The 13,191-nt window shown below is 38.0% G+C and overlaps 1 protein-coding gene and 2 non-coding genes across 3 annotated transcripts; 2 read left to right on the forward strand and 1 right to left on the reverse strand.

Moving 5' to 3' along the window:
• Positions 1-306: 306 nt before the first annotated feature.
• On the reverse strand, positions 307-379 carry trnak-cuu. The gene has a single exon. It is a non-coding gene; the product is annotated as a tRNA-Lys (tRNA).
• A 1,159-nt stretch (positions 380-1,538) lies between these two features.
• On the forward strand, positions 1,539-1,612 carry trnai-aau. The gene has a single exon. It is a non-coding gene; the product is annotated as a tRNA-Ile (tRNA).
• A 380-nt stretch (positions 1,613-1,992) lies between these two features.
• On the forward strand, positions 1,993-12,343 carry znf839 (zinc finger protein 839). Its single transcript, NM_001367978.1, is given in 8 exon segments — positions 1,993-2,401; positions 3,214-3,912; positions 5,137-5,334; positions 5,883-5,975; positions 8,607-8,756; positions 9,079-9,192; positions 9,279-9,405; positions 10,446-12,343. Coding segments are annotated over 8 exon segments (2,538 nt in total). The 5' UTR covers positions 1,993-2,035; the 3' UTR covers positions 11,237-12,343.
• Positions 12,344-13,191: the final 848 nt, after the last annotated feature.

Here is a 13,191-nt window from a genome sequence, read left to right on the forward strand (position 1 = left end):
CAGCTGGGGGTTTGTGGTAGTTCCCCGTGAGTAGGCTGGGCTGCAGAGAGGAGACAATTCACTGGCTCAGAGAGCAATACAATGAGGGAATTCTCTAACGGTGGGGACAATACGTAGCTGCGATCCTGGACAGATTCAGAATAGGAATGTATGAGGGGAAGACAGTGTAGCGGTGGTTACAAATATCGTTTGGTTCCGTTATAATTTACAGGTAGAGCACAGCAGTTACGCAAATATGACACGAGAGTATGCTGTCACCCTTGGCATTAAGTAAACTAAGCGGGATAAAAAAAGAAAAACGATTGACGCCCAACGTGGGGCTCGAACCCACGACCCTGAGATTAAGAGTCTCATGCTCTACCGACTGAGCTAGCCGGGCTTCATGTTGGATGTTTGAAAACTGTATGTAATATCTTATTTCATTGTTTAGCATTTTTTTGCAGTAAAATGATACCATTTATTGGCTAACTTACATACAGGTATGGGACCTATTATCCAGAATGCTCAGGACCTGGGGTTTTCCAAATAAGGGATCTTTCTGTAATTTGGATCTCCATAACTTAAGTCTGTTAAAAATCATTTAAATATTGAATAAACCCAATAGGATTATTTTGCCTCCAATAAGGATTAATTATATTTTAGTTGGGATCAAGTAGAAGGTACTGTTTTATTATTACAGAGAGGGGTGGTGATAGGGTCCTAGCCCTTCTGAAAGTGGAGTCCTGCTGGATACACAAACTTACATAACTTAATCATTTTTTGCCCTGCTACTATTGCTAGTGAACTGGCTGATGAACGTACATGTTTTACTCCTCTATGTGTACTAGTTCTTCTGCAACAACAGTGCACAGTATGGACCTTTGCCATGATTTTGCTCCACTTTCCAGCTTTTATTTGTTTATGTTTATTCAATATGTGCTTTAACAATATTGCATCAGAACCATATTTTCCTTTAACACACCATTAACTTTGGTTAGTCCAGTCTTTGATGGTCCTCAAATTACAGGTATAGGACTCATTATCCAGAATGCTCGGGACCAAGGGTATTCCAGATAAGGGGTCTTTCCATAATTTGGATCTCAATACCTTAACTCTGCTAATAAATCAATAAAACATTTATTAAACCCAATAGGGTTGTTTTGCCTCCAATAAGAATTAATTATATCTTAGTTGGGATCAAGTACAATGTACTGTTTCATTATTACAGAGAAAAAGGGAAAGCAATTTTAAAATTCTGAATTATTTGATTAAAATGGAGTCTATGGGAGATGGGCTTTCCGTAATTCAGAGCTTTCTGGATAACGGATTTCCAGATAAGCAATCGGCGACATCGGCGAAGTTTCCGCTCAAGGCAACTTTGACGAATTTGGCAAATCGCCGTGTATGCCATCCCACCACCGATTTACATTCTAGCTGGTGGGATGGCATTTCGGGGAGATTAGTATATATATGTACTGTATATATGTATTTATATATATTATTATTTTTTTTAAATAAAAATTATTTTAAATTAACGCAAAACCATAATATTTGAAAATGGCCGGTTAGCTCAGTTGGTTAGAGCGTGGTGCTAATAACGCCAAGGTCGCGGGTTCGATCCCCGTACGGGCCATAAACATTTTCTCCCTTCCCAGTACAAAAATCTTTTTTTCACCTGATAAAACGTTAAAAACTCCAGGTCCTATTCTCTTGTATCAAAATGTTTAACGTCAACATTAATCCGTCACTAATGTTTAAACTGAAACGACACAATTACACTTTTTGCAATACTTTCATACAGAATCAGTCAGCTGGCCTTAATATCTTGACTAGTACATGTTGCCATTTTACAATTATGGCTTAGGGACAACCTATCCGTCCTAAAAGTTTCTGCCATGTGGCCTCCAATGCAAAGCTATCAGCGACGCAAAACGCCCAGCGCGAAATGTTCCTGTCCCGCCACCGTACATCCCCCCCGCCATGACCTTCTCTCTATTTCCGCTTTCCCGCCAGCAAGTTCTCAGGAAGAGATAGTCGCTGGATTAGTTTGGGAGGTATGGAAAGCATGGCGGTTCAGCAGCATTACTCTGTTGCGACAGAGTTGGAACCGGATCCCGAGGAAGCGTGTGAATATGTGCAGGTTCAACTGGGCAGTGAAGTCGTAGCAGAGAAATCCCTTCCTCAGGGAATCCCACATGAAGTTGTTAGCGGCATGACGCAGGCCACAGAGGTGTACTATTTGCAGGCCGACGGGAGTCTGGTGCAAGGAAGTGAGCTGCTCAAGGACGCTGGGCTGCACTGTTCTACAAACATCAATACAGGGAGCCCCACGTTAAAGGACGCGGCCCGCCATCTTCAGGCTGCAGCCCAGCATGTTGCTCTTGGGGAGCTAGACCTAAGCACTCTCCCACGGCAGGTCAAGGTAAGCAGATCTGTGGGTGGCCAGGAGTAACCCCAATAAACAAGCTTCATTTACTTACAAGGAGCAATGGCACCAAACTGTAAACAACTTTAACATAGTTTTAAGTAGAAACTGCTACTCCGAGCTGGCAGAATTGTGCATTTGCTTCAGAAACACTAGTACACTAAACATCTAAACAGCCATGGGGGCAGTACAGTGGTTTGGGTGTTAGGGCAAGGGCCCAAGGAGCATTGGGTGCTGGGTTTTGTCAAGTTGAGAGAAGCGGATCCGCTCCTGCACTCATTGATCGTGTAGGCACATGCAGCATAGCGAATCAGAGATCGGCCCGAAAACGCACTGTAAGTGCTGGATCAAGACATACACTTTCATTTTTTACTTTATATAAAAACACTTTTGCTATTAGTGTAGCTTACAGAGCCCTTAAAATAGCAATTAAAACCAGAATATTAAATCATTTTTCCCTTAACAGCATGTCTCCTGCATATTGTTATAGATTCTGTTTTTATAGTTTCCAGAAACTTGCACCCTTGGTTTAAATTGATAATTTAGATGGTGGTATCAGTGTACCACTGCAGTCCTCATTCAACAGTATTTACCAGTGTTTTCAGACCTGCCTGATGTCATTTGGGCAGGCTGTAGGGGAGCCCCCTGTACATGGGCCAGTAAGTTTCCAAATAGGTCTGAAGGGGCTGAGCTGGCAAAATATATTTGCCTGTGTATGGCTAGTTAAATACTGTAATTGGCCTTTGTGCAATTTATTTGTAATGTTATGACCTGATTTTTTTTAATTAATTTTTTATCTTTTCATTCAGTTGCTGAAATCAATTCAACTTGAAATGGCAGATGTTCAACAACCAAAGACTGCAGACCAAGCTGCCAACCAAGCTGCCAACCAGGAAACAGAGATTCCTGTAAATCTGCACAAGCAGAACTCAAATTTGCTTGATGGACGGATTTTTCAGCTAAAGACACAGGCTGAGCATGGAAAACCAAAGCATGGGATAGATTCTGCTATCAAAATACTTGTTCAGCAGCCACACTTATCAGAAAAACCTAAAGCTAAGGACGCTAATAAGAAAACAATAAATCCTATGATGTTACTGAATAGCCAGGATTTTTCTCAGACAGTGGGTAAGAAAAATGTGTCTTGCAACCCAGAAAAGCTAAAGAAAAAAAATAAGAACAAAAAGACCTTAAAAGTAAAAACCCGCTCTGGCCGCATTTCACGACCTCCTATGCATAAAGCAAAAGATTACAAGTTTATTAAAACCGGGACACTGGCACACAGCAGTCCTTCAGATTCTGATGATTATTCAGAACTCAGTGGAGAAGATGAAGATCGTAAAATGGAGAATGTATCAATTGCCCCCCAGAGTTTTACAGTAAAGCATACACTGTTTCAGTGTGAAACATGTGAAAAGTCTTACATGGGAAAAGGAGGATTATTACGGCACTACAGACTTTATCCTTCTCATGGGCAGATGCAGTCCTCAGAAATAAATGTTTCTACGGTAAGGGGGAGAGGGATGTTATAGAATGAGCCATTCTTAGCAACTTTTCAGTTGGTTTTTATTTTTTGAATTATTTGCCATCTTCTAAATCTTTCTTCTTTTAAATGAGAGTTGCTTACCATGGCAGCCAAAAAAACTATTGCTCTGTGAGGCTACAATCTTAATGTTATATTTTATTACTTATCTTTCTATTCAGGCCTCCAGTGTTCATATTCCAATGTCTCACTTATACCACAGCTTGGCCGCTTTGGTAATTTGCCCCAAAAGCTTATTAATTTTAAAACCACATAAATTGAAGACCAATTGCAAATGGTCTCAGAATATCACTCCTCCCTGCATCATATTAAAAGTTAATATAAAGGTGAACAACCCATTTAACACTCATATATTTATCATGGTTTATATATAATGATGGCATATTCTTCTATGCTTTGATATATCCTTGACTGATGTGAATGATGCAGTTTGTTTATTAAACCATAGAAAGCAATTCAATTTAATAGTAAACACAAAGAGGGGTACAGATAATTGCTTTTATTAATGTGATTCATTTATGTAACAATTAACAAGTCTTTGCTTATGTAAAATCACTAATCCCTTAGGCTCCTGCCACACAGCATATATCTACAGGCTGCGCCTATGCTTCAAAAAGCCACACGCAGATTTCAGAGTGTAACTGCATACTCGCTCAGTAACACACCAAAATCCACTAATTATGCCTGCACCGGATTGGGATTGGGTCTGGTGCAGGCACATCAATAAACTTAATGAAGTGCTGGGAATATGCCCCTTTTGAAAAGGAGCCTTACAGGGTTCTTCACCCTAACATTTTTTAATTTCTATTTTTTACCTTCTTGTGTCTCCCTGGTGCAGCTCTGTGGGGAGGGGTTGCTGATTCTGTGTTCTAATTTGATACATCAGTTGATACATTTCTTAAAAACATTTTTTATGTGTGGCCCTGCTGAGCATTTTTCCTGAGTTTCATTGAAGGAAAAAAAAAAAAATATGCAAATTCAGGTCCATTTGATAAGATAATGCATCCAAATTTTTCTTACCTCATGTTTCCATATGTGACAGCTAGCCTGCCCTGGTTAGGAAAAATCTTAGCCCTTTTTCTTTTAGTGATGTGTGTGAATAACCCTTCTAGTTTTTACATAGTACAGTTTAATAGAAAAGATTAGTGTCTGTAGATCTGCAATGTAACAGCTTTTTTTCTTTATTTAGCCATCTGGGAATGAAGTTGAAAAGAGGTCATATGACACTCAGAAAACAAAAGCTAGTCATTTACCAAAGGGACCATCATGCCGAGGACGACAGCGAAGAGCAGGAAGAGGTGCAGCACGATTTGGACGCCCCAAAAAATCACTTAATAGTCTATCATCATATTCTGATATACAGTTAAAAAAAGCTAAAATGAAAGAGGTTTGTGGAAAGTTTTTAATTGTTACTCTCTTTTATATGTTCTTTGTCTGAGAAAATATATTTTGCTGCTATTTATTTAAAAATAGGATTAGCTCAACTAGAAGCTGCATGTTCTAGTGGGATGATCAGTTTGAATATGGATAGCCAATTTAATCTGGACACTGTATAAATACTAATGTATACTTTTCAAAGAGCAAACTCTATAATAACAAATTAATTTTTAGTCTGCATCTTAATGACGAACAATTAACCAGCACTAGCAATAATATACAGTGAAGTCAGGGTTACAGAGCAATTCAGGTAGTTTTGCAATTTACAGTATTGGCTGTGCTGAACAGCCACCACTTTGCTTAATCACCATCTTCTCCCTCTGTTCAGTTAATGCCTTCCATCTTGTATGATGCGTCTGATAAGAATAAGGACATATTTATACATTTGGGACATATGCTGCAATTCCTTGATGAAATACTGAATTCTGCAGGTTGCCACTTTTAAAAATAGCAAGTTGGTATAAACAGTTGCCTGTGACCTGTCTTGTTTCTTCCTAGTTTCTCCAGCAATATGAAAAAGAAGATATAAAGGAGCTGGTTCTACCATATGTCACACAATTTGTCAGTGTTTATGATTTTTTACTTTCAAAGGTTAGTATAATTCAATGTAGAAATTGAACTTGGATATGTTATAACAAACTAATATGCAAATATATAATTGGACAAAATAGTAGTAACAGTAATAATACCATCCATTTTCACTCCTGCAGTACCACATATGTGCAAAAGCTGCACATGCATAGTATTCATTTTAGGAATACAATTGAAGGACAGTTCCTGCTACTGCCTTGCTGAGATGATTGTGGGGGATGGATTTCTGTCCTACTTTTTAATAAATCTACAAGGATTTGAGTAATGATGTTACTAATTATTTTTCTGATACTTGTGCAAATGCTTTAATCGAAGCAGATATCCTGGTTATCATTGCCTAGTTTCTAGCTCATCAAATTCAGGCAGGCAGGCATGTTATACCTGTTGCGTACATTCAACTTCAGGCTTAAGGTGGCCATACACGTGGCGATCTGACAATGTTTCGTGCGACCATCGGTCGCACGAAACATCGTCAGATGTGCCACACACCATTCAGGGCTGAATCGGCAGGTAAGGAGATAGAAACAATAGGATTTCTACCTCCTTCTGCCGATTCAGCTCTGAAGGGAGATTTTGATCAGGCGCCTTCTATGGCGCCCGATCAAAATTTTCCAACTGGTCCGATCGGCGAGTCGGCCGATATCAGCAGGTTCCTGCGATATCGGTCGACTCGCCGACATACCATACACGCACCGAATATCGTACAAAACGAGGTTTCGTACGATATTATCGGTGCGTGTATGGCCACCTTTAGTCTCACCTTATCAGAATTCACTTAATATTGAACAATTACATAAGACTTACATTGTGTGCGTGTTTGTGTATATGTAGGTATAGAGATGTGTGTGTATACGCATTCTTTCTTTGAAATACCTGCCACACTGGTTGTCCAGAGGTTAATAGTAAGGCTGCAACATCTCCTTAATCATTTTGATTTCCTCCTTCTTCTCCTGTAACTCACTCGGCCCCCTCCCGCAGGAATTTGCTTTGATTTCTGGCTTGCCAGACATGTTTAGTTGTTCTAAGCTCAGATGTCTAGCAGGCAGTAAAGAGATGGCATTGCTGGTTCTCATAGAAATTCGGCTCTAGTGGTTTGCTTCAATTCTTCTCTCCTGAGCTCAGCTTTACCATTACAGTGCTCAAACAAAGCAGAAATTAGACAGTTTTACCTGTGTGAGCCTGTATTCTTGATGAAATGTATGATGAATAAGGGTGTTCATGTGAGAATGCGGTTTGCAGATTTAAATGTAACTGATTATGTATCAGAGGAAAAATGGCCGCCGGGTGAAAGCTTCTAGTTGCTTTATGAAAATGTGATGGTGCTAGCAAACAGAGGGGGATATATGCAGTACAAGTGATGATATTTGGGTGGGGGAGACGTGCCCAATTGATATACATTGTAGGCAAATGTAGGCTTTAAAGTGGGCCTGTCACCCAGGCATAAAAAGCATGAAACCCAAACTCCTTTTTTTATTAACACATCCATACCCATTATAAAAGCATTTAAAAATCCCTGGCATAGAGGTGGGGCAGACAATTACTTTCACTTTCAATTCAGAACTTCTTAGATGTTGCTGCTCTCCTCACATTCAATTTCCCTCCCCACCTTTTAATTTTGTAACCAGTGCATAGGCATGAGCATCAGGTCCCCCCATACTGGCACAGAAAAAAGATTTTGGCAAGATACAAAGCTTGCCTTAATAACAGTGTCCACAAAATGGAGACCATTAAAACCACTTTTATAGTGTAAGTGAAGTTTATTTTACTAGACAAACACAATAGAAACCCATATGGAATTATTTCTTAGGGTGACAGGTCCCCTTTAAATGTCCTTTAACGTGTGGAGAAAGGAAACTTTGATTTTTCATATTATATATCTATCTATCTCTGTATATAAAGTGAAAGGTGCTGAAAAAATATGAAAACCGTACTTTGTTTATTCAACAATTCAAAAAACAGATCTGCCATTTCCTTCTGTAGAAAGTTATGTACACCTTGGCTCTAATACCAGGTGCTCCCCTTTGGCAGAAACATCTTAAGTATGGTTTCTTATAACTGTCTACTAGTCTCTAATACTGACTGAGAAAGGTATCCAAACCCTCTGTTTTTATTAGCTAAACAATGGTTTTTTTGGGGGGGAGGGGTTTCTTTTTGCATACACAGACTGTTTCATATGCTCCCACAGCATTTTGGTGGGATTTTGAAACATCTTCTGATATTTTAGCCTTGTCTGTCCAGAGCACATGGTTCAGGTCTTTTTTTTTTTTTTAAAACCCTTCTCAGACTCAGTCATTTAATTTTCTTTCTAAAGGCCTTTAGAAAGGGCCTTTCAACAACAAAGATCCTCCCTAATCATTCCTACCTGACCTGGGGCACCTCCTGATTCTAATCTTAGGTATTTAAGCTAGGGATAATGTACGGGGTGTACTTACTTTCCATGTGAGAAAATGGCATTTATGTTTGTCAGTTACACAAAGGTGTCAGTATTGTTGAAATTATATCTAGGTTGAAAAATTAAAAAAAATTGCCATGAGGTGTACTTCCTTTTTTTTACATGACTGTTGATGAATGTACTAATTTGAAAAAAAAAATAAATAAAAAAAAATATATATATATTCTTTTGTTCTAAAGGTTGAAGATGATCATCCAGGCAAGTCCTCTTTCCCATTCATCTATAAAGAATTTGAGCAGTTGCACTCAATGGTTGAACTTCTAGCTCAGGAGTATCTTGCTAACAAACATGAATGTGCTGAAGGACCCCTTGAAATTAAAAATCACAAGGTGAGACATAGGTTATTGAAACACAAATTTGGTTTTGCTGTCACTAAGTGAAACATTTTGTAATTGTGTGCCCTTGAAAGGTGTCGGGTTAATAGGGATGTGGGTGGGGTTTAGTGTTGATCAGGGCTGCATCACTTTAACTGTGCATGGCCAGGGTGGATCTAGATATGGCCAGAATTATTCTAATTGTTTATTTTGTAATAAGGGTATATAATATGTGATATTCTGGTTTTATTGTAATTGCATTTCTGTAGTAATACTGCCCATTATACATTCACAAACCGTAAATATTTGTATAATCTGTTGTGTTGTATATTTTGAGGTGGCTGAATCACTGGGCATTAAAGGAGACATAACTGGAAAATATCCTTCTATTGATTTGTCAACATCTGAAAGTAAAATGCATTCCGAAACTAAACAAAAACACAAGACAGAGGTATGAGCCAATTAAAAAGCTAATAGAAGATGATTAATCTGATTTGACATACCTTCATTAGAGTTTTCCTTTTTTGTTTTGGGTAGTCCTCAGATGACGACATGCTCCCCCCGTCGAAAGTTCCAAGAGTGGAAGAAGATGTCAGTGAGCCCATGGATGAAAGTGGACTTGGTGAAATGTTTTCCAGTGTAACTGATGCAGGACAGGCAAAGGGTATTTATTTTCTCTCTATGCTCAGGAAGTATAAATATTGCTACTGGTTCTGCTTTTGAATCACCCCCACCCCCTTTGGCTGCTCGTATTTCAGTAGCATCTTGGAAAAATTCCTCTAGTTTTGCTGGTAAATGATACTAAAGTTAATACAAAGTAACAATCAGGAACTAACACACCACAGTTTTGTAGCATAGCTGTATTTGTTCAAAACCAGTCAACCTTTGCAATTAACTTTTATTATTTTAAATGGACTTTATTATGTTAGATTGACCACTGACCCAGCAACCAAAATTTTTTTTCTTGAAGCCGCATTTGTATTGCTTACTTTCCATTTGATTTTCAATGTCCTGTCTGGTTATTAGTGTAAGTGAAACCCTAGCAAACAATTGTTAAAAATGGTTGTTCACCTTTAAAGTTTTAGAATGATGTAGCGAGTGATATTCTCAGGGTCTGTGACACCCATTTGAAAGCTTAAAGGAAAAGTAACACTAAAAATTTTTAACTAAAAAATCTATTCTACCATCCCCCAATAATTGCCCTTTCCTGAAAACCATTTGTTATTTTGAATGCTTTAGAAGAAAATACCTGTTAAACTCGGCTTCCTGTCATTTAAACAAAGGCGATACGGCAATGCCGGGGAAAGTATCAGGAGACGCATCAACTATGCGGCGATCGATTGATCGAGCCTAGCTCGATCAAGCTGCTGTTCAGTTGGACTGTGCCATTTTACAACTAACTGTATCTAACAACCTGAACAAAAGACATTGTATCTTTTTATAACAGTGGAGATGTTTCTGTGATAATAGCTAGTAACGAGAAGACAGATCCCTCAAGCTGCTAATTTATCAGTTTCAGAACACAATGTAAATGTTTTTTTAAAATGGCTTGAAACTATTCTCTGAGGCATCATTTTAAAATGGTTTTAAAAGTGGCCTAAGTATACAGTATGTAATGCTGTATGAAGCAGATATAATAATTCTGTATATGTGGGGAATATTTTTATTAAATATGCTTGTTATTGCTCTTTTTAAAACATCTAGGTACGTGTTGCCACCCTGATGGTACAGTCATGCCTTGCACAGGAAATGAAAATGACAGAATTTTAGGTAATTCATCGGAGGAAATATTTTGTACAACTACCCAAGCCAAAACTCAGGATCTCGCCGGTGACTCTTACTGGACAAAACCGGTTTCGGCAGATACTTCAGAGCCAAGCCATAAAACTCAGGTAAACAGCCGTTTGCAGGAAAGCTCAATTGAACATGCCGTGGGCACACATACTGATGATTTTGAAGATCATCTTTCATCTAAGGACAATGGAAACCGTCTGATGGACTCTGAACTGTCTGAGTGCTTTCTCTCAACTGAAACACACAAATCTAGTTTTGATCAGGCCATTTGTGAGCAGGATAATTCTGAGCTTTCATTTCACAGCAGTGGGCATGCTGACCCTGTCAACAATCCAGTAGCTGCAGATGCAATAACAAGTGAAGAAACTGTTTGCTTAAATGAGTCTGAAACGGTAATAATCGAGGCCTTCCATGATGAACCAACAGCTCAGCTTTTGCAGGCGAATATTATAAATGTCCAGGTATCTTGCTTGGATGGAAAATCTGCTTCAGAAAATGACTGTGCTGACCAGAGTGGTACAAGTTTAACATGTGGTGCAGATGGGATTGTCTTGCCTGACCAGGCCATTCTATATGATACAGTAGAAGCTGACCTGTCTAACTGTGAATATCAGGCAGAGGGCATCATACTAACAAATACAGGTACAACAGACATGCAAATTGAAACCACCGATACAGTCTTACAGATGGAGACAAACTGATTTTTCCATCTGAAGATTTATTTGAACATTTACACTGAAAATGTATAATTTATTTGTAAAATTGCCTATATCAGAGTTTTTTATTTTTGTTTATAAAAAGTTTAACCTTTTCTAAATAACAATTTGCACTATATGTTATTGTTGATATACTTTGATGTTGGCTTAGATTTTTTGCACCCCTTAGTCTCCTGTAGAGGGCTTGGGAGGCTCTTCTGTGTCAGGGATCAAACCTGTGGTTTGTTTAGAACCATTGAAGCCAGCAGTTGCTATGATCATGCTCTGTTACCCAGCCCATCTCCCCTGCATTTTAGGTCACCACATTTTCATTGTGTTTTAATACCGTTAATAATTTTAATCTCTGTAAGAAAGGTTTTGGGATTGATCTGCTTCCTGGATGCAACACATGACATAAAGTAGTAACTTGCTGTCATTAGACAAGCTGATGGTGTGTTCCATTATATGGTATTCATAGTGCTGTGTTTGTCTCAGTTGGATAATCTGACACATCAGTTTGCATCCATTTTATTTGGTGAAACTGATTCACACACTATAATAAACCCATGCATAGATTGCAGTTGTTAGTTTATACTGGCAATTTTTATGTAAATAAAGACTTTCGTGAGTAGATTTCACAAAACTTAAAAGCTTTGGTCTGGATTGTAAAGGTATTCCAAAGGACATCCAGTGAATAACCTTTAAGTGTTCTTTTGCCTCTATTGACATTCTGTTCATAATTATAATTTTAAAAGAATAAGTACATTAGAACAACACTTTTTACACTGCAGTTTTTGGTAATTCTGCTCTTGCATATAAAGTGCAGACACACCTGCTGTCCTTCGGAATGCAAATTGGTTTGGAGTTGTATGTATATGCAGGTTGTTGGAAAGACTCACTAGTTGCAGGAACATGTTTTGTGAAATGCTTTTTGGCTAGCTTTAGTAGAATCAATATTATATATTTCTGAATATATACTAAATACCTGATATAAAATATAAACAAGCTGAAAGGCCGCTGTCTACTTTTACTTCTGTTAAGTACACCCTTTCCTACTCATCTGTTCCTTCTTGCAAAATGTTATTTAACATTAAATATTTTTCATTTGTTTGACTTGGTAGTCTCTGTACATGAAACGAAGTATCGCTTAATTTTCTGTACTAATAAACTACAAAAGTACATAGTTTATACATAGTTTAGGACCAGGTACAATTTTATGGGACAGCCAGAGCAAAATATATGCAACCCACAGAAGGCTGTAATAAGCCATGCCATCCAGTCAAATTTTTGCTTTTATTTAGCCTCCAGCTGGCTGAAAGGAGCCAATCATTGATTTGTTGCAGGTAAACAAACATAACTAAGGCAAGTGTACGTACACAACACAAGATTTTTCAGTTACATAGATCTCCACACATATATGGATACATACTATAAAATTCTACTACAAAAATATTTTCCGTGAAGAACAAGCTTATAACCTTCATCTTTTGCAGATCAAGATGTTAGTATATCCATTTTTTTTTAAATTTCGTCTTCTCACTAGCTTTTTTTTTTTTAATTTCTTAGATTTGCCAAGATCCATTCAAACCACTGGGCATGTCATCAAAAGTAGTTAAATGAATATGGCTTGTGCTCAACACACTTTGTTTCAATTCAGAAACATGTTTATTTTACTGCACTTAACAGGACAATGCCTGAAATGAAAGCAGTCTTACTTTCCAGCTTTCCATGGTTCTTTTGAAGCAACTGTGACCTAAGGTAGTTAATCAAATTTACAGTCCATAGATGAAACATCTGTATAATGAGCTTCTCCTTATCTCCAAACCTAACAGACTGTGGCTGGGAGAAGAGAGCTTATATGGGAAGAAGTACAGGTAAATACGAAATGATTCCTTAATGCTTTAGAATAAATTGGGAAAATATGGCTTATTTTTTTAATTAAAAGAATGACCAGAATACAT

This window comes from Xenopus tropicalis, chromosome 8, assembly GCF_000004195.4.
Source record: "Xenopus tropicalis strain Nigerian chromosome 8, UCB_Xtro_10.0, whole genome shotgun sequence".
Classification (NCBI taxonomy): Eukaryota; Metazoa; Chordata; class Amphibia; order Anura; family Pipidae; genus Xenopus; species Xenopus tropicalis.